General features: G+C 35.1%; 1 protein-coding gene and 1 long non-coding RNA gene across 2 annotated transcripts; one reads left to right on the forward strand and one right to left on the reverse strand.

Annotated features, from left to right (window-relative positions):
- Positions 1-9072: 9072 nt before the first annotated feature.
- LOC123524880 (uncharacterized) lies at positions 9073-15442 on the forward strand. Its single transcript, XM_045303466.2, has 3 exons — positions 9073-9216; positions 11261-11884; positions 14105-15442. Exons 1-3 carry the CDS (start codon positions 9177-9179, stop codon positions 14974-14976), a joined length of 1536 nt encoding a protein of 511 aa, XP_045159401.2. The 5' UTR covers positions 9073-9176; the 3' UTR covers positions 14977-15442.
- A 366-nt stretch (positions 15443-15808) lies between these two features.
- Positions 15809-20474, reverse strand: LOC128555623 (uncharacterized). The gene is made up of 3 exons (XR_008370214.1): positions 20421-20474; positions 17339-17494; positions 15809-16527 (listed from the first exon to the last, which is right to left on the reverse strand). It is a non-coding gene; the product is annotated as an uncharacterized LOC128555623 (long non-coding RNA).
- Between the last annotated feature and the right edge of the window lie 2324 nt (positions 20475-22798).

The following is a 22798-nucleotide window of genomic DNA, read 5'->3' on the forward strand; positions in this document are numbered from 1 at the left end:
ACAATTATTACAGTAAAAAGACGTGCTTGTTTAGATTTTAACAAAGTTTAAACACACTTAGAAAGGCGCGCCTGGATGTATGTAGTCATGAGGTTCTGTCGTGTTCGTTCTAAAATATATTATAGAGAAAATAAGGTAACCTGAATTTTATTATTTAAAAACCCTGTCTACTCGTATAAGGAAGAAACTTAAGGACACGTCACGGCTGAGATATTTTAGCATTATTGCAATACACAAATGATATTAAAATTGATTTCCAATACATGTGCTCATTAAATAAATCCTCAATATCTATGTGAAAATAAGGGATGTGTTTTGTATGATTTCAACACAATGAGTTGCTCTAATTAGTGACAAATGACTGAAACAAAAGGAATTCTTACGTGATTTGGATAGACAAAACGACAGTAAAATAACAAGATATTCTTTTATGTTTTTAATGTTTTAGTTGTAAGCTACAATACAGAAGAGCCATTTTAAGAAAATCAAAGTGGAATGTAGAAATAACAGCGAACTTTGAATTAGGTCATGAATCATCATACACCTGTCAAACTTTGTCATTAGTTTTCACGATCTGTCAAAATTATTTTTATCTCTCCATTCTGCATATGTATTGTTTTTTGTTAGTATCTTGGTAGGACATTGTAGTTTGTAACTTTACATTCCACACCTATATTTGTGCTTGGGATTGCTTTGCTGAGCTCACTGAAGTCCCGTACGAATTTCTATTGTTTTAGTTTATTGTCTGTAATAAAGGTACCAGACCTCGTTATTGAGATATAAGAATTGCTCCTTTCTGGTGGGAAAAGGGAACTATTTGGTTGAATCAAAACATAAATTTTTTTGGAAAGAACTGAATATTCTTTGTTCATTTTTTTGTCATTCACCGGAAATTCTAAACGTGATACCACCTTAAATGTTTAGTGATTTAGACCTTAATTAGAGTTACCCCGCTGCAACAAGTGCCGGGGATATAGTTTGAGATGGTATGGCTGTGGTGAAGGTGAATGTATGAGTGATATTCCGAAAGATCTTTCTTTATATTATATTTTTCTATCACGGAGAAAGCAGTCCAATGTTTCATTTTGGTTAACAATCAAACTGGCATATCATGACATTTGAATGTCCGGCCATGCGCTCACTTGTTAATACATATTAGTATTTTAAGGTATATGCTAGATTTACGTAGACACACCCGTGATTTTCAGTTTTGAAAATGGTGAAATCTACAACTTTGGGTCTCTGTAGATTTACCGGTATGTCACCAGTCGGTCGCCGCTAAACATACCAAGAAAGGTTATTGAAATGTCGAAAAGTAGACAGTATCCTACATGAACACGTATTTGCCCGACTGTGCTTATAAAAAAGTTTTTCAATCAAGTGATTCGTAAACAAAGACAATGTAATTGGGGATCCCCGCTAATGCTTTAACAAACTTGACCAAATTAAATAAGCACTATTCATTACCATGTTTTTACAAAATCGTGAAGACAATAATTTAATGTTAGCCTGTATTTCCGTTATATTAAACGTTATTAGTTTAATTTGGAAAAGTGTGGAATTCTTCTACACTTCTCATGTTTTGTCATCCTGCAAAATAGGTGAGCGTACTATAGAATTAAAAGAAGCTTAACATTTCATAGTGCAGCTTAAATGCTTATTCAGGTGCAACTGTTTGTGCAAAGGACATAAAACCTGTATAAATTGTTTTGTGACTGTTGTAATCTTGATTGAAGGAAGTTAAAAATCTTGTACAAACTGTTTTGTGACTGTTGTTATTAAGTTTGACAGAAGTACAAACTTGTATAAACTGTTTTATGACTCTTGTAATTTAGTTTGAAGGAAGTAAGAAATTATATAGACTGTTTTGTGACTGTTGTAAATTAGTTTGAAGGAAAGACAAACTTGTATAAACTGTTTTGTTACTGTTGTAAATTAGTTTGAAGGAAGTAAAAAACTCGTATAAATTGTTTTGTGACTTTTGTGATTTAGTTTGAAGGAAGTAAGAACTTGTATAAACTGTTTTGTGTCTGTTGTAAATTAGTTAAAAGAAAGCAAAAACAACGTGTATAACATGTTTTGTGACTGTTGTAATTTAGTTTGAAGGAAGTAACAACTTGTATAAATTGTTTTGTGACTGTTGTAAATTAGTTTGAATGAAGTAAAAAAAACTTGTATTAACTGTTTTGTGACTGTTGTAAATTAGTTTGTTTGAAGGAAGTAAAAAATTGTATAAACTGTTTTGTGACGGTTTTAATTAAGTTTGAAGGAAAGAAAAAAACTTGTATAAATTGTTTTGTGTCTGTTGTAAATTAGTTAGAAGAAAGTAAAAACATGTACAACTTGTATAACATGTTTTGTGACTGTTGTAATTTAGGTTGAAGGAGTTACAACTTGTATAAATTGTTTTGTGACTGTTGTAAATTAGTTTGAAGGAAGTAAAAAAAACGTGTATTAACCGTTTTGTGACTGTTGTAATTTAGTTTGAAGGAAGTAAAAAAACCTTGTATAAACTGTTTTGTGATTGTTGTAAATTAATTTGAAGAAAGTAAAACTTGTATAGATTGTTTTGTGACTGTTGTAAAGTAGTTCAAAGGAAGTAAAAAAATGTATAAACTGTTTTGTGATTGTTGTAAATTAGTTTGAAGAAAGTAAAAAAAATGTATAAACTGTTTTGTGATTGTTGTAAATTAGTTTGAAGGAGGTAAAAACTTGTATAAATTGTTTTGTGACTGTTGTAATTTAGTTTGAAGGAAGTAAGAACTTGTATAAATTGTTTTGTGACTGTTGTGTCGCAGTCCAAAATTACATCTGGCTAGTAGAAATTGTTTGCTCATATGAGTTCGAGACTCGGGTCAAGGGATAACGGGTCTGAAAATACACAAATATGCGCCTATATTTAATTTGTCAGCGACAAAAACTGTGGCCTTCGCCATCAACATTTCATTCCAAGTGCAAATACATAGAAGTAACAAAACCGATGAATGGCAAAATATAGATAAATGATTAAGCATCAAAAACAATCTTCTAAATTACCTGGAAATACACAAATATGCGCCTATATTATATTTTATTTGTCAGCGACAAAACCTGAGGCCTTCGCCATCAATATTTTATTCCAAGTGCGAATGCGTTGTGCAAATTAGCCGGGAAATCGAAAATTTGAAGAGAGGCCCATCCATGTGGCTAGTTATTATAGGTAGTGAATTATGAATAAGTGATATGGGTAAAGACTGGACTATTGGATATGGTCTATATGAGATGTATTGGATTAAGTATAATGCCTAAACATGACTAGATACAACAACTAGACTACGGAAGACGATTACGGACTAATAACAATAATACGACTACGGAGGACAATACGGGACATACATAACATAAATATATGTATCTATATTTGACCCTGCGTCAGTTGTAATTTAGCTTGAAGAAAGTAAAAACTTGTATAAACTGTTTTGTGACTGCTGTAAATTAGTTTGAAGGAAGTAAAACTTGTATAAACTTTTTTTGTGATTGTTGTAAATAATTTTAAGGAAGTAAAACACTTATATAAATTGTTTTGAGACTGTTGTAGATTAGTTTTAAGGAAGTAAAAAAAAATGTCTAAACTGTTTTGTGATTGCAGTTGTAAATTAGTTTGGAGGAAGTAAAAAATACTTGTATAAACTTTTTTGTGATCGTTGTAAATAATTTTAAGGAAGTAAAACACATATATAAATTGTTTTGTGACTGTTGTAAATTAGTTTTAAGGAAGTAAAAAAATGTATAAACTGTTTTGACTGTTGTAAATTAGTTTGGAGGAAGTAAAATATACTTGTATAAACTGTTTTAGGAATGTTGTAAATTAGTTTGAAGTAAATGCTTGTATAACCTTTTTGTGATTATTGTAAATTAGTTTTAAGGAAGTAAAACACATATATAAATTGTTTTGAGACTGTTGTAGATTAATTTGAAGGAAGTAAAAAAAAAAATGTATAAACTGGTTTGACTGTTGTAAATTAGTTTGAAGGAAGTAAACACTTGTATAAACTGTTTTGTGACTGTTATAATTTAGTTTGAAGGAAGTAAAACTTGTATAAACTGTTTTGTGACTGTTATAATTTAGTTTGAAGGAAGTAAAACTTGTATAAACTGTTTTGTGACTGTTATAATTTAGTTTGAAGTAGCTTCCAGTTGTTATTAGATAATGATGGATATGTGTATAAAGGTATGGAAGCCGGCATATATGTGGTATATGAACAAAACAAAACTAGGTTTGCACAACATATACTGAAGGACTTGGTGCAAGATATAATAATAAACACAGATGATAATCGATTTTCATGACTACAAACGACAGTGCGGGTGTATACATGATTGATTTTTATTTCTATTTTTGTTGGGGTTTAGAGTCACACCGACACAGTGTATGTCATGTAGCATTTCCCCCTTTTGCTTGTAGAGAAGGATCCCACCTACCCCTCTGAGGCATTGTTTTAGGCATGTGCGAGCATCTGGGTAGAACCACCGACGTTCCGTAAGCCGGCTAGATGTTTCCTCGCTTGAAGTATTCTACACCCAAGGCAAAACCATGATTACTCAAAACTTAAGCGCGCCTGTTTCAGTGTACTCCTGGAGTGGTGTCGTCTTATAAATATAATACAGAGATAATTAAATAATTTGTACTTAAATATTTAAAACCTATACTTTATCATACAAGTACTGACAGCTACAAACGACTTTGTAACGAAGTATGCATTAATTTTACGTTGTCATGTTTTTATCGGTTTATCATCAGAAATGTACTTTAATCCCTTCTTGATATCAAAGATAAAGTTTCAAGTTTTCAATAGAAAACATTTATTAATTTACTTCCTGGCACAGAGCACAGAACAACATTACGTACTATGTTATGGCTTTTCGTTGTTTCGCTCCTTGGCTTTGTAAATGGGTAAGGTGAAAATAAGACATTCTGGTATACATATCAATTAATCCATCGCTATGTAAACAGAAGAATATATCAGTCATAATATTGTGATGATATTGTCTAAATATAGGCAGTATTAATTGACAATATGTAAGCAGAAGCGGCCTCGTAGTTACCTCTTTAGCTTGGAATTTCCATATAAACCAGCACTTAAATTCTAACATTACACTTTACGCCGCAAACATCCCAGTGGGCATATTCCACCAAGTATCTGAAATAAATTCCTAACTTTGTTTCTTACATACATAAACATATTCTGAGCAGGCGAGCCGTCCTGGTCAATAATTCTTCTAGTTTTCTCAAAGTAGTCATCACTGAGTTTACATTTTTTCCGCCATGCATTAGTTTCCGCTTCAGATTTTTGTAAGAAATGTTCCCAGTCTTCTTTGTCCCCTTCTAAATTCCCAGCTATTAATTCATCTCCAAGATAATACATACACTTGAAAAGGGTTGTCCTAGAGTCTGTTATACACTCGTAATACTGAAGAGTTTCTTCATAATTTTCGGGAGTTTGACATTCATCACTGTCTATATCGTTATCTACAGCATCAGGTATAATATTGACAGTTACTATTTCTCCAGCAACCTCTTTATTAAACGTCGGGACCGCAGTACGTTTTTCTAGTATGTTCCCACCTTTCATGAATATTTTCGGTTTCTTGTTAACATTAAAATTGAAAATTGTTTTTCCGCTGCTTGGTGAATCAAATTCTTCATTTTTCAATTTGCCTGATATTTTAACCATCTCCTTTTCAGAACTGGTCTCCTTATTCTTTTTTGAAGAATTATTGACATCCAACAAATTTGTATTTTTATATGAATTTGTGCTTGAAAATCCCAGCGGTGTATAATTTTTCCTCGCATCTTCCTCTGTTGTTTTAGCTTTGTGCACTATTTGTGAAACAGATACAGTTTTTCTGCTTTGAAGTTCACCTCCAATTGCTGAAACATTGTCTTTTTTGTGATATATCTTTACATCTGCTTGTCCTGAAGATATTTTCTCTGTCAACAGAGAGCGATTGTTGTTTCCGCAATGTTTGTATAATCTAAAGGGATCATTTTGTGAACATTTTCGGCGCCGCCGGCAAAATTCTTCAACAGACAACATACGTAATAACTGTCCGAACTATTAACGTCGTCGTTAAGGACGTTGGTTACCAATGACGTCAAGACGTCACGATCGTCTAGACGCTTAGACGACGATAAGGGATGCTATGTTTATTAAACTCTAAACAATGCTGAATCCAGTTAAATATGTTATTTAATAAAATCACGTATTTTCAAGCTGCTTTAGTTTCGTACAAATGAATATTTAACCATTGGAATAGTAAAAAGTTAATTATAATAACAAAGATATTGTGTTTCTATACCATTATTTGCCTTTAGTCAAACCTTTAGTAAAGGTCACTGGTGAATATACAGCCTGATTCTAAAGACCGCTATTTTATTCCCGATTTAATAATTTACAGTTTACAATTAAAATTATACTAACGTGCCCAGTTTTGAAGACCTTGAATAGTTAAAATTTTCCGACATATGTAAGTTACAAAACAGAATACGTTTCTGGAAATGCGCCGTAAAACTGTCGATCTTCTATGCGTAACCGTATTGTGATGCAGAAATACCAAACAAATTATTTGATGAAAAGTTCTTATTGAATGCCTTGTTGCGGGGAGCAAAATCATTAAATCATTTTTGATGCGAAAAAAAAATTATAGATCTACTTAACGCACACATTTAACATAAAGCCCCTTCGGGTTTTATTCATGCGTTATTCATCAGGGTAACCTGAACTCGAGGTGAACCAGTGCGCTATACTGTAATGAAACAGAAACAAAATTAAATTAGTATTTCTTTGATAACAAGAACTGCAGTAGGTAAGATTAATTCGTTACAAAATGTGCAGTTTACCTAGTATGTATGAAATATACACTGCTAGAAACTTTCATATGGGGACTCCAGCTTCGCTCTGAAATTTACTGGCAGTGTGTATTAAATATATGCCAAACTACATACAGTGAAACTAATAATATTTGTAGTTTACCTAATAATGGAATATATACCCCCAGTGAATTCTATACAGGACGAGACCGATTAAATATACCCAACAAACAGCAAAATGAAATCACAAACTAAGTAGTCGGTAAGTATGGTAAGACAAAAATTCGTTTTGCTGCAAAGGATATACTATATTAGGTAATGTACACACGCCAAATGTTTGCCTGTTTAGAATTATAAATGTTTTTTATCTGTACGCAAAATATCATCAAAATTGTGATTATCCACATAATCTCATTCTGAAAACTTCGTTTAGGTGCATACTTTTCAAATAGATAAATAATAATTAAAAAAAAAACAAGGACGTGACGCTATCCTTTTTACTGACCCAATTTATTGCTTTTTTGAAATCGTGGTTTTGTCAAACTCTACGTTGTATAAAAAAAATGGTCCGAACATTTACACTGTATGACAATTTGAAAATATTTTGTACAAAGTATATTGTCAGAGATTATTAACTAAAAGGAACCATACTGGGAACGCCGACGACGACGAACAGTATAAAACATACCCGTTGAAATATGTTGAAAATGGGGACCAATTATTAGTATAAAATAAAAAAAAATACAGTTAGTATTATTATCAAATAAGGCGACCAGAAAGCTATCTCTTTGAAAGACATACATATTTTTAATTTCTTTTTACTGGAGCATATATAGTGCACCTTTCAACTTTTCGTCAAAATTTATTAATTATCTTTTGAGGCTCTTTTATGCACTTCAGTGCACGATTAGCGAACACTTCCTAATTCTTATAATGTATATATACTTAATTGCAAGTGGAATATAAAAACGTGATGTTTGATATATCAAATGGTGTAGTATTTGTATAAAGTCTCTTGTAACTCTTATAAGAGTGGCCATTTACATTTTTTTATGTGCAGTATTTTATATGTTTATGTAAATTGACCCACGTAAATGGATGAGACTCAAATAAAATAAAAAATAAATAAACATACAATAACAAGATAAATTAAAATAGTAATTTATCACAGTCCAATATTTGTTTAGCATTAAAAGTAAACAACATAATTACTAATCACCTTTCGAAGAAAAGATTATCAAGGTCAGAGATATCAATAGTTATAATCTGAAATGAATATGCACTTGCACTCATTTCTAGTTGATTAATGCAAAGTCTGTGCGCGTTATGTCCTTATTTTTCAATTTGACGAGAAAACATTTGCGTATGCCATGCAATAGAAAATTTAACGCATGTAGTCATATATCAGCTCTTGTTAATTTATATTTTGAAAATTTGTATTGCGCTAACAGCTCCCGTTTGAAATACTAGTACTTGAATGAGAAGCATGGCCGCTGGCTTCGTAGTCTGGCGTCTTCTTACTAGACCACAGATCCGCTCCTTAAAACGTCTCTCAATCAATTTAAGATTTCAAAACTATTTTCGTGCTACCCTAAATATTTCAAATAAAAATAAATTTTCAAGTGTGAAAAGTAAGAAAAAGGGTCCTTTAGGTCCAAAATCAGCCCTTCTTTATTTCTACGTGATCGGGATGCTGATCAACAGTGTATTCTAAGAATTTTTTCTTTAATAATTCTTTAAAGGCTCATATTGCCTTTAGTTAAAATGTGGCTGCCACATTTTCCGTTATGAACATAAAATACATTAATTTCTTGTTAAATCCAATTTCTGATAATTACTTTCTACAACATTTGTCAAAGGTTTGAATATTGCTGAATATATTACTGAATGTTTTCTTGAATCTATTGATTTTATTACCTCCCTTTATGGCTCTAACTGTAACAGTTCATGTGCTATATTAAAAGTAGTGTTTTTCTAACCATGTAAGTACGCATAATATCTATTTGGAAAGCTGTTTCATCTGTTTTTAAGATAAAAATTCAAAGCATTATGGACCTTTAATTAAGAGGTAAAAATATTATCTAGAGATGAAATATGCACAGAGACAAGTCTTCAAGAGGTGTAGAGGATGATTTTAACGCTGCTGTCCAAAAAAAAAAAAAAAAAGCAGGAAAAAACTTTTAATATGTTAATATTGATGCAACTGCATGCATGACTATCAAACCGAAGGTGTCTAAGTTTATCAAGCTCTCGAAAACCCCAGATTTATCAGTTTATCTCTAGAGCGCGCACATTTTTGTTCACATTTTGTCATACGTGTTCAAGGATGGAGAAAGCCAACAACAATGAAGCTCATGAAAATGATGGTACGATTTTTTTTTTCATTATAGTTTATGTAGTTTGTGATAAAATGTATGAATATGGAAGACATTCATGTACACGAGGTGCTGAATCGAGATGGGAGTACAATTCTATTGTCTTTCCTTTTCCTGGAACGAGAGGAAACACATGGAGAGAACTTGGGCCAGATTTAGTTTTGGAGTCATATGATGTGAGTTGAAACGAGTTATATAACCTTTTTGGTGTTAGGGCGATAAGCGAGTTATTATGTAGCGTTGCTTTGTGGAAAAAAGATAAATTATAAAGGTTTTATTGCAGCGCCGTGCCAGACGCAATGTAGAAAATGTTTATCATCATCAATGATGAAAATAATCATAATGATGATAATAATAATAAATTTAATAAGGATAAATAATAATAATGATGATTGTAATAATGGTAAGTAATATAAGACTAAATTTGTATAACTAATCCGATATGTTAAAAGAATACTTGTTTAATTCTGTATTAAATAGTTTTTTTAATCACTTGCAAAGACGATGTTGCATTCTATAAACAAAAAAGGTCCTACAACAACATTTATAGATTAAATAGCCGTACACGTGATTTTGTAACCATGTACGACTTTATCCTATTCGTGATAAAGCTTGTGCTACTGTGTTCGTTTTGTGTTAAAAGTATTTGATAAAAAAAAAGTGTACGTGTAAAATAGAAAGTAAATGATTAAGCCATCCTCTTATACAAATATAAAGAAAGCGTCAAGACGGCAATAATAATGAAACGATGAAATAAGATCCAAAATCCAGCATCATTTTAACAGACTGACCTTTTATTTAGCGATACGTACCGTTTGCTTATTCAGTTATAGAACTAAGGTTTGATATGCGTTTTTAAATTCAATTAATTTTCCAAGAAAGTGGCTCTTAGTGCCCTCCATGTTTAGAGAGTTGATTAATGACTTGGTACAATAGTGTCATTAAGTATGTTTTTGAAAACTCAATTATGTAATAATTTTTATTTCCTTCTCCTAGTTTTTTATTATTCATTTTTTAAAAATCTTATTAAGGGTTAACGTCAAACCTATACACAAGTCGGCTTCCTTTGTGGGGAGAATACCCAAGGTGCCCCTTCCAGCATGAAAAAATCTATACTCTAAACGAGGCACGGAACCCACAGCAGTGAGGGACAAAGTAATTTGAGCCGCGCCATAAGAAAACCAACATAGTGGCTTTGCGACCAGCATGGGTCCAGACCAGCCTGCGCATCCGTGCAGTCTGGTCAGGATCTATGCTGTTCGCTTTCAAAGCCTATTGCTATTAGAGAAACTGTTAGCGAACAGCATGGATCCTGACCAGACTGCGCGGATGCGCAGGCTGGTCTGGATCCATGCTGGTCGCAAAGCCATTATGTTGGTTTTCCCATGGCACGGCTCATTTGAAGTCAGTGACTTTAACCACTCGGCCATGAAGGACCCGATGAATTATCAGAAGATTTTTTAAGTGACTTAAATGTTCTGTTTCATCATGTAAACTGGATTAAGTAGACCTCCTCCTGCTTATCTATTAGGTAGAGAGGTAGTGTAATGTGAAGTGTCGATTACTTTGTATATTATCAAGAATTCGTGTAATATTATCTTTTGAGTACAGTTGGTTGAGAATTTAAGTATGTAACAGTCTGACCTAGCTACTTATGACAATTCAGATCAAACATTCATTTATCTGCAGTCTTTTTCAACCGCTAAAGCTATAGAAACTTTGTAAATGTGGCTTTAAACAAAAAAAAAGTAAACAGTCAGTGAGGCAGACCTGAAACGAGGGCCCAGATCGGTCAAATGCATGTTCATTTGCACAATGATACTATATGTCACAATACTAATACTGTGTCAGTCCATGTCCACATGAAGGCGGCAAAAGAGAGAAATTGTTTCTGCGGAAGCGTTATATTGCCAAGATAATTACGTTATGACCTTTTGAAGAATATTAGCGTCTATTGTAAGTGATGAAAATGTGTAAAGGGATATTTATTTGAAAGTATCTAAAACAGATTGCAAACCATTTTTTCCTTTGATAGGCTATGTTGCAGAGCCTCCAGAGCAGAAGATTTCGTCTCGTGAAAGCTCATCTTCATCGCAAAATAGTTTCAATGAAGACGATCAATATTCCGATAACCAGGAGTCTCTTCCCACAGAAAACACGGGACAACAGCCACCGTATCAATATGCCGGTAACCAGGAGTCTCTTCCCATAGAAAACACGGGACAACGACAACCAAATCCAGATGCCGGTAACCAGCCTGGGGACAACATAGGACAACAGCCACCAAATCAACATTATGGTAGTCAGGTGTCTATTCCTATGCAGTTCATGGGGCAACAACCACCAAATCAACAATACGGTAGTCAGCAGTCTATTCCTATGCAGAACATGGGGCAACAACCACCAAATCAACATTACGGTAGTCAGCAGTCTATTCCTATGCAGTACATGGCACAGCAACCACCAAATCAGGGTCAAGTCCAGTATGTGATGGCACCTGGCCAATATAGCTATCCAGCAAATATGCCTGCTCAGTATGTTCATCCAGGATTCGGTCCGGTAAGTTACGGGCCGGTCCAGAACGGCCAGCCTGGTGTACTGCTACCGGCTAACCAGTACATAGCCAGAGATACAACCACGCCAATGCCACTTGATAAGGGTATGTTTATACTACATCATTAGTTTATTGCCGTCTCGATAAAGATGTAACTTAGATCGCAATTTAGGTCATTACTGTATGGGTTGAAAGTAGTACGGTATTTCGTTTCATGTGCTTAAAGAATTTAAAAGAATATTGATATCTTTATCAAATCCGAGAACTACTCTTTGAAGGGTACGGTCTCAGGCACCAAAAATTATTGATCGCGATCATATTGAATAGGTAAAGTATATGCGCGCTGGGGAAAATATTTCATGATGGACCTGTGAATTCTTTACTTATGGGTGAAACAGGTCTCATAAGCGTAAATACGACTAGCTTCTACTGATTATAAAACATACCGTACGATTTGTTGTGAATTAACTGTTGTTGTACTTTTAGTAGTTCAACCGCCACCCTTGTTTAAGAGCAACATTTCAAAAACACGTTTTTTTTTTCATACTCGAGTAATAAGTAAGTAGACTCGCCCAGTTTAATCAATCTAAACGCATAATCTAACTCTATACATAGAGCGCCTACTTCACCCGATTTACATTCGGAACATTTTCACGCGTTTCGGGCTTTATCGTATGTTTAACGTGGGATTTTTGAACCGTCCAAAGATGTTGGAAATGTTTGTCTCATTGTTTATTTTTTTTTAATAAAACTGTTACTGCTTTCATTGTCTACCACTTTTTTCCACCCTTGCCTGAAAAAACAGTATTGAGTTTGTACACTGTTCAGACAATTGTGCTCTGTTGAAATTTAACCAAACACAAGTTTACCTGCATAAACAGAAAGCATGATATGTCACCATGCGCGGCTCCAGAGGGGGGGGGGACCGGGGATCCGGACCCCCTCTCGAAAATCTTTAAAAAAGGAAAGAAGACAAGAAGGAAAGAAAATGTTTTTCGAAAAAGGCAACATTAGGACTGCATGTAAAGTATATGCGGCTGCTGCTACATACGACCCCGACATAATTCATATTATTTATCTAAAAGAAACTAAGAATTTTACCTTCAAGAAAGCTTGATTTTATCATTTTCCCAAATTTAACAGGTTAGTCCATAAAACTATCCCAGAATGCAAAAAAATGAAGTGCTAAATTTCAAAATTTCCAGGGCGGGGGCGGGGGGCAGGGGATCGGACCCCCTCTGAGAAAATTGGCTGTGTCCGTGCATGGTCACTATACCTGTCCAGTACTGGACATTATGGTAAACGCTTCTTTCCTGCACAAATGACAATTTCGCAACTTCTGTCCGGTTTGTACAAATTTCTGGCCGCGATAAACCATTTGACTTGTAACATTACTGTAACATTACCTTATAAAATATCTTCTTAATTATTTCCCGTTATTGAAAAAAAATATTCGAAGCATGACTCTAAAATTTCTGAAGGAATTAATTCATACTGTACACAAAAAGAGGAACTAAGTAAAATCTACATTGTCTCATTTTTCAATCATCTATAATCCTAGTCATAAAGGTGGTTTCCTAGTTGTTCAAGAGATTTATTTGATATTTCACTTCAATAAATGACAGAAGTGCATTTTACCAGAACCATAAGTATACTTTGCTAAGCTATTTTTTTTTATCATCTCCCTTTTTATACTTGTTGTACGGAGTAAAACGCTGAAAGAGCGGAAGGGGGTTTATTAAAACTGCAACCTGGGATAGTTTTATTTCAGTTATCTCCCTTGTGTTTTTATCTACTATATCACAAGGATTGAGTAGCAAGCTATAAGCATTTCTAGAAACTCTCTTTCTCTCTTATTACACTTGTCATAAAGATGACTAGATGACTCAAAACTGTTCAAAGCTGAACAGTCATAAAGAACACTGGGATAAAGTGCACTGTTAAGAACTCTAAATTGCCTCATTTTTTATTTATCTTCATTTTCCTTGTCACGAGTATAATTCAAAACTGTTCAAGATAATTATTGACATTTCATTTAACGATAGAGGACACAACGAAAGTGCAGTGTACAGGAACTATAACTCTTCTGTCTTTATTGTACCATTCAGTCATCCCTGCCACACTTTCCCCAAGCCCATTTTGGCTACTTTTTACACGAAACATTTGCTTCAGCTTGACGGTCATGTCAATACTGGCCCTTCTTTCGCTTTGTTTTTCAATTTATCATCAATACTTACTTATTTGCACGTTTTGGTGCAGCTTTTCTGATATATATATATAGATGTATATATAATTTGTACTGTTTTATATTTGTTTATATTTTAGAGTACGACGGCCCTGTAGTTCATCCATCAATCGGAATGCTGATTTTCAAGCGTATTATTTCTGCACTATTCATTATTCTCGATTTATTTTTGAACTGGGCACAGTTTGCCTCATGGGTAGGTAATATTGAACTGCCCGACTGGCTGAATTTTCTCGAGGTCGGCAGCAGTTTACATGGCGGTTCTCCAGTACGTGCACAATGCGGAGACGGTGGAGGAAGTCTTACAACATTTTTTGGCATAATCACAGCATTTGGAACGGCCTTCGCGTGCTTTAAATTGGTAAATATGGTAGGTGAGACTATCATTGAATACCAGAAACAAAACCCAAGTGAAACTGAACCACGTTGTAGAGGTTTTCAGATTATACATGGTTGGGTCGAGACTGTAATTGGCATGGCTATTGAAGATGTTCCACAGTTTATTCTACTGGCTGTCTTCAGCGTCAAATGCAGTATCGATCTAATCGCCATGGCTAAAGTTATTGCCTGGGTGCTGATCAAGGACTTGAAGAATAACATTCGTAAAATCACCTGCAAACACATCTACAAACCCCTTTGTACTGACTGCTTTGACGGATGTGGAGGAAGCTGTTGCGTTTACCGGTTCGATTTCGTCTGCTGCTGTAAAGTGTTCTTCTTCCGGCCATGTGGCTGCTGTGGTAGCGACAAGTGTTGTGAACTTATAGATTATAATATCTGTCCAGAGTGTACCTTTTCAAGAGGGGATAAGTGTTTTGGCGAAATCGAGAAGGACCCACAGTGGGCACTAAACTCTTTATTGCAGCTTGAAAAAGTCTTCTCAATATGTCTTACAATCATAATCGTCATGGCTGTGCTAGAGCAATTTAACTTGAAGTCAAAATTACTATAAATTAAGAGAAACTTCTCAGCTTAATTTGATATTCCAGTAATTATCAAATGAACAAAATTGATTCGTTCTTTAAATTGACTTTCGTGAATGGAACTGATAAGAAAATGGGCGTTACTAGTTACAGACTTTCGAGTGTTGTTGGCACATCATTCTGCACGTAAGAATCACTCAAGAAAATAGGACAAATGAGTGAACAAATAAAAACATAGTTCAGGTTAAATTCACGCGAGGACTACTGTTTGCGATGTGATTGAAAACGTGTAATAGAGCGAACATTAACCCACTTCGAACATTATTGATTTTTATATAGTTATAATATATACAAGTTACACGAAGCACAATAATCTAATTTTAGCCCTTTATATTTCGAAAACAGTGATTGCAGAATTATGATATGGTTGTATGATTTTTTCTTCGGTTATTATGATTTTGACAGATATTGTTTGTTAATAAAATCTAACCTAATTATTGAGCTTTCACTATACCATGTCATGCATGTTTTGTATGACTGTATACTTGTTTTTAAACATTCTATAGCTAAAGCATGCAATGCATAATTTTAAATAGTTTTACAAACGAAATGTGTGGACTTTACAAGTTTGCAGAAGTTTAATAACACACATCAAGGACTGTCACGGCTTATTTTTCTGCTGCTGCTACTGCTGCTACCAAGTTCAAATGTTTGCTACTGTTGTTTCTACTACTGCCAGTTGCTGTTTCATGACCTTGCTACTGCTGCTACTGCTACTGCCCACTTTACATCGATCCTTAAACTTATGTAACATACAGTTAAAGCCTATGTGTATCCGCCGCAGCATATTCTGGGGTAAGTTATAAAATGTTCGACGAATCTGTTGGATTGGACATTTATTACACAAACCATTGACAAAAAGAGTACAGCTGTCGAAACGGCTGATGGTATATTTACACTGTACACAGTCATGAAAATGTGAAAATGATTTAGCAAGTTTAAATTTATTTGAATACACACCAAATAAATGAAAATTAAAGGAAACGAAAAAAAAAAAAGCATTACCATTTGAAACATTTAAGCTTTCATTTCATGGGCCTAAGACGACTTTAAAGTCATGCAGTGGGTCAAGATAATAAAGAGAAAACTGACAGTAGATCAAGAAATTCAATAGAAAAATATTTCCATATTGATACTTGCATTTTAACGATTCTTGTACAGAAATGATTATTTCTGAAACAAAGTGCTGAAAACAATATATTTAATGAAATTATACAGTCTTTTCCTTGGGAAGGTACATGTTTGTACAAACGAAAATCAGGTACATGTAAAAACAGATCAAAGCATTTAACTATGCGTGCTTACATTTCACTTTATTAAGGTTACGGAAAGCGGACGTTGTATCATGGCTTTCGTAGTTACATAGGCAGTCTGTCATCATTCGGCAATTGGTGGATCCGTAGTGCTTATGAAATTCGAGAAATCGGGCTCTGCTGGCAAATTCTGTATGGTAATATCGTTATCAAGAATCATGACGATCCAGCTTTTGACGAACTCCTCAGAGCTAATCCTGCCGTTCCCTGCAACGCAAGGAAATAAACTTTAAAGACAATAAACTACAAGCCGATGAGTTGTATAATACACGGTGTTTCCTCCAGTCTGAGTTTAGAATCACACTGACGCAAGGTTAGGTCATGTTGCGACTCTTCCAACCTTTGGTGATGGATGAAGCCACCCCCCCCCCCCCACCCACGACCCCCTCCCCAATTGTCCCGCGGGGCATTATTTTATACATTGGCGGACACTTGGGTAGAACAACCGACTTTCGGTTAGCTGTAGAAGACACTATTGGTACCCGAACACTATCTCAGCCGTGGGTATCATCTACGTGGTAGTTAGTGACAGTAAAACTGATTGCAAGAACGCCTACACAGTAGACATTTTCTTATAGACTGGTATACATTTATTCAATGGCTTGTCAGTCAATAGTCAAAAATATTACCTGAGGTCCAAACGACTGAGGACCATTAGTTTTGACTATTGACCGACAAGCCATTCAGTAATTGTTTTATCATATGACATGAAAAATTAATTTTCACAATGTTTTATTTCTTAAATTTTTGACTTGTTAGACCAATAAATACGTGTTGAAAATAGACTGGTCCTATAGCACAAACTATCACCCAGTAATCTACGGAGTCATGTCAGGATAATAATGGTTAGTTACTTTAATTTACAATATGCAAACATTTCTGCAGTGAGAATATTTGTGTCGTAATGAAAATGCATGTAATGAAACCCCGCATTATGTTCCATCAATATTACCCAGTGTTTCATTGCAATAGTGAAACATAAAATATAATCTAAGCTAGTAAAATCGTATATAAGTACCATTCAAGTCGAACTGTTGAAGAAAGTCCTGGTAGTTGGTATGGCTGATTTTTCTGTCATTATCAGATCCATCTAGTAGATCGAAAAATGGCGTCATGTCTACTCCAGAGTGCTGCCACTTGCAAGAAAACTCGTCCTCGGATATGATGCCATCATCTGTTTGGCAAAATATCTTTATCATAATATTGTATGGTGTATTTGGTACACATACTAATGAAAATATATAGAAAAAACTGGCATATAAAATTGTTATGAAATCTTTTTCTGAATGTTGGATTGTAGTAAAAAGTTCTAAAGGTTACGTCCGTAACGACAACAAAGCACGAACATCCTTATTTCACGATTGCAAGATTTTGACCAAGCACCGTGCAATAAATGCGGATATTTCGACAGCGGCATCAGCTTCGTTGTTTTGCCGGATTTGCTACAGAAAAATGATTGAAGGTGAGTGCCATAATAATGAAATTATTTCTTTCGGCACATTTTATTTTATTGATACCGCTGCAACTCGTTATCCACCTATTATCTATTTCTTATGATTAAATTTGATCGGCGTCTGAAACCTATCTTATATTTCAAGTCGATTTTTCAACAAACCAGACCGTTATCCCATTGCATATCTAAGAGTGGGATACACTAGGTGTACCTTTAGCTATGATGTGCTGAAAACATGTTATCAGGGACATAAAATATCATTCGCAACTTACGATGCGGCTGACTTTTTTTGCGCCAGATTCAGAAAACATCCATCAAAGTATAAGGCGTTTTATCTTTTTCGATACTATGGAATATTAAATATATAAAATTTAAGCTCTATGCAAAAACTTATCACTTTGGTGGTGTTATAACTAGCACTAAACTTTGTCTTTAAGTAAATAACCGATTTATAAATCTCTTTTGCAGTTTTTGTTTTTCAAGTGATTTAATTTGATACATGTTTAAGAAATATATCATGCATAAAAATGCTAGAATACAAAACATGTGTGTATCTTCTGAATATCTCCTGAAGATATTTTGAAAAAAAAAATGAAATCGTGCGCTGTTGGCATAGATATATTTCTTTTATTTTGACATATCGAATTTTTCGCTGTTTTCTTTCTCTTTTTTTTCTTCAAAGTTTGACCTAACTAGGTGATTCTTAACATGTAAAGGTCACAATGTGGCAACTTTCCAGCTTTTCGTGGTAGAGTAAGAACCCAGGTGCCCCTCCGGGCATTATTGCAACACATACGGGCACCTTAATAGAACCAGCGACCTTCCACAAGCCAGCTGTGTGTTTTCAGGTCATTAGTATTTGATATTATGCAACATAAAAATCATTTACCATTGCAATCGGCTGTTTCAAAAAATTTCCTTTTCTCTTTCCGGGCGATATTGGTGTTGTTAGACAATTCGAATCCATCGAAGGCTATTTGTGCGTCGTTGCATACTTTGAAATTGTTATATCTGTGCAATACAATGCATATAGAAGCTAATCTGCAAAATATTAGTAAAGGGCTCGGATTTATCTTGGGGCCATTTTTTTCTCTTCATGAAAGCCATTTTTTAGAACATGAACGCCAGACTTTTTACAGAGTAAACGAAAAACATTTTCTTTTTTCAAGGTATTTATTCATCATATTTTTGTTATTAAAAACAAATAAGCGTGGTAATAATAAAAATTCTGCACTGTAATCTGTTAAAGCATTTGAAAAGCTTTTCATCTTATATGATATGCGGCCTGAATTTTAGGCTATCAAAAATGCATGCGCGCAGTGTTTTAGGGCACCAACACAATTAGGCAGTGTACGCAATGTGATGTATGTTTGTATACTAATGGTGTAGTAGCGGGATGTGGGGCAGGGAGTGGGGGAGAGTATTAAAGGTGGTAACCTCATCCCACAAGTGGCACAGGGACTCTCCCCAGGAAAAATATATTTTAAACGCTAGGTGCTGCACTCTAGTGAATTTTGAGAGATATAAAGTTTTGATCCTTGTAGGAAGTGAAACAACAGATGATTCTGATCTTTCAAATGTTGAATTCTGGTTTGTTTTTTTAGGACAGGAGGTAAAAAGTCAAACAGCTTAACTTTATGTTCGTTCCATATCGTCTAAACCGCTTGGAAGATTTTCTTGGACTAAAATTACCTTATTAAATAGGCCTACTCATTTATAAACTCCGCTGAGTTACAGTGGAACCTTAAACGTCATTTTTTCAGGGTTTTTTTCTCCAGTTTTTCCATATTGACGTTCAACTTTCAAATCGGGTTTGTGACGTCATTTGTGACGTCAGTTTCATGCATGCCGTTGGGTTTAGAAGTCCTTTAACGACGATATGTTCAATTTTACTCCGGCTAAAGAACAAATTTATATCATTTATATATTAATTATAAGTGTAGTATGTGTATGTAATAAAAAGATTATTAGATTTGCATCGAGAAATATGCACTCGTTCTTTCGCGGAATGATATTGCGCTCCTAAAGTCGCGCAATATTTCCGCTGCAGAACTCGTGCATATTTCTCGATACAAATCTAATAACCTATAACTATCTATTATTTATCCCACATCTATGATAGCGACATTCAAGATCTTCAAGGTCCTTTGATTTGTAAATCAACTGTTTAAGAAATAATATATCTCATCCAGTGATTTGTCGTTGAATAAATCATTGCTTGGAGTTCAGATGCGAAGGAAATATATCACGAGGGCGTAGCCCGAGTGATATAATAATACGCATCTGAACGACTAGCAATGATTTATTCAAGAGCAAATCACTAAATGAGATATATTATTTCGATTCTAACACGTTATAAAGGATTTTAAAGTACATCCTTGATGTCAGACATGCATTAAATATTTGCCCGTTTTCAATCGGTTTCTTTAACAGAGCGCTGCTATGCCGCTTGACCCTATGACGTAATTTAATTGTGACGTCAGAACAGTGATTTGTTGTATGATAATTCACTGCTTTCTTCCTTCTTTGTTTAATAGGAAAATGAATCGGATCGTGTTAGAATTCTTAATTTAATTTGGCGATATGAATTTTCATGTAAAAGTCACTTCATTCTAAACCTGGTGGGTTAATGAAGGTGATACATTACCCGAAAGATTGAACCAAAAGGCAGGCTGCGAGGACAAATAAAATAACCTGAAATATACAAGAAGAAAATACTCTTATGCAAAGTGTTTCTACCTTATAGATAAGCCGGTGTAATGAAGTATTTCGACCCCCATAGAATAATGACCCCCCGGTCATTATTCTATAGAAAAAGTGACCCCCCGGTCATAGTATTATGACCTCCAGATCATAGTACTATGACTCCCCCACGTGAAGTGAACTGAACCTCACGAAGAATATTGACTCCCATAAAAAAACGACCCCCGGTCATTTGGTCAAATTTAGTGATAACTCATGTATCTAAGGCCTAATTGCTGCATTTTATGCCCCCACTCGGGGGAGGGGGGCATATAGATTTGCCCTTGTCCGTCCGTCCGTCCTTCCGTTTGACCATTAGCCCCGGATACCATCACTTGACACAGAAATCAGAGCATTCCGCAACGGGAAACGGGATTCTATTTCTAGACGCTGTATCTTGGTGTATACATTTTTTTCAGGAAAATAACAATTCACAATACATTCACAAAACACACCAGTGTCAGTAATCCCTGCAAACTTCGGTATGAAGTAATTCTTCACAAGAAAACTGCACAAGAAACTGCTAGCATAGAACTTAGTATTAATAGAAGTTGCAATACTTAGCAGTGGCAGTAAAGTACGGTAGCGGCAACAATAGAAAGTAGTAGTAGTAGTAGTAGTAGTAGTAGTAGTGGCAGTGGTAGTGGCAGTTGCAGTAGCAGCAGCAGCAGCAGAGGAATAAGTGACAGCAACAACAGCAGCAGGAGAAGAAGAGGTAGATGTACAAGACGTATTAGTGGAAGCAGGTATAGTAGTATCAGGAGTAACAGTTGTAGTAGTAGTAGTAGAAGTAGTAGTAAAAGTAGTAGAAGAAGTACATGTAGTAATAGCAATAGAAGTAGCGGCACCAGTAGTAGTAGTACAATCAAAATGTTAACTATTGGCAATGGAGGGTATTAGAGTTGTAGATCTAGTAAAATTGTCAGTTAGGTTTGGTGGGGATCACTTTTTAATAGATATTATCGTCGAAAGTCTTTTTAGGAGCCGGTGTTTTACACGGAAAGAGTAACTTTTTTAAACAGAATAATGTCCGGGAATCGATATTGTATGAGAGTTCGAATGTAGTAATTTCGGCAGTGAGTATTTTACATGGAAGGAGTCACTTTTTCTATAGAATAATAACCGGGGTCGTTATTCTATGAAATTCGAAGGGTGTCATCTTTAGGGAGTCAGTATTTTACTTGGAGGGGTCAGTTTTTCTACAGAATAATGACCGGGGGTCGTTATTCTATAGAGTTTTCAAAGGGAGTCAGTTTTTATAAGGGGAGTCAATATTTTACAGGAAAGGGGTCACATTTTCTATAGAATAATGACCGGGGGTCGTTATTCTATGGGGGTCGAAATACTTCCGGCCTGGAAAGTAAGCACTCAATGAATAAGATTCGAAAATAAGACGTTCGCGAAAACAAGAAGGGATCAATAATGAACCGACCTCATACATCCCTGCAGTTGAAAACACATACGACACTGAATCCCTCCCCACCCCGTTCCTGTCACCATAACGTTATATGCTACTTGTTGTTGATGCAGACTAAATAAACTTTCATATTAACTTGGACTGTGGGTGTTAATACAATTAAACGTCATCAAGAAACACAAGATAAGATAAACTGAAAGAATAGTTTTGGGGTGGGGTTAAGGGTAGGAGGTGGAGGGGTGTCTCCATGTCATGTACTTTTCAAGATACATGCCACACAAACTTTTAGGGCCTTAAATGCACATCTATGACTAAGTCAAGGGTCATAACTCTGGTCTTGCAAAATGTAATCCTAAACAAACCCCTAGTACACAACTTCACACACTGAATAATATTCCTGTACCATTTCTTGACTCTTGGCCAAACACTTATTGAGATACAGATGACAAATAACTTTTAGGTCCTTCAGTTTATGCATATTTTTGACTGTGTCAAGGGCCTCAACTCTGTTTGTTTGTTTGTTTGTTTGGGGTTTAACGCCGCTTTTCAACAGTATTTCAGTTATGTAACGGCGGGCAGTTAACCTAACCAGTGTTCCTGGATTCTGTACCAGTACAAACATGTTCTCCGCAAGTAACTGCCAACTTCCCCACATGAATCAGAGCTCGAGGACGAATGATTTCAGACACAGTGTCTTTTATCAAATCGTCACGGAGAACATACGCCTCGCCCAGGGCTCGAACGCACAACCCCGCGATCCGTATATCTGCGCTCTCCCTATTGAGCTAAGCGGCCTCAACTCTGGACTGGCTGCGTGAAACCCCAAACAAAGTCCCAGAAACACAACTTCGCATGATGAACAACAA

This window comes from Mercenaria mercenaria, chromosome 3 (genome assembly GCF_021730395.1).
Source record: "Mercenaria mercenaria strain notata chromosome 3, MADL_Memer_1, whole genome shotgun sequence".
Lineage (NCBI taxonomy): Eukaryota > Metazoa > Mollusca > Bivalvia > Venerida > Veneridae > Mercenaria > Mercenaria mercenaria.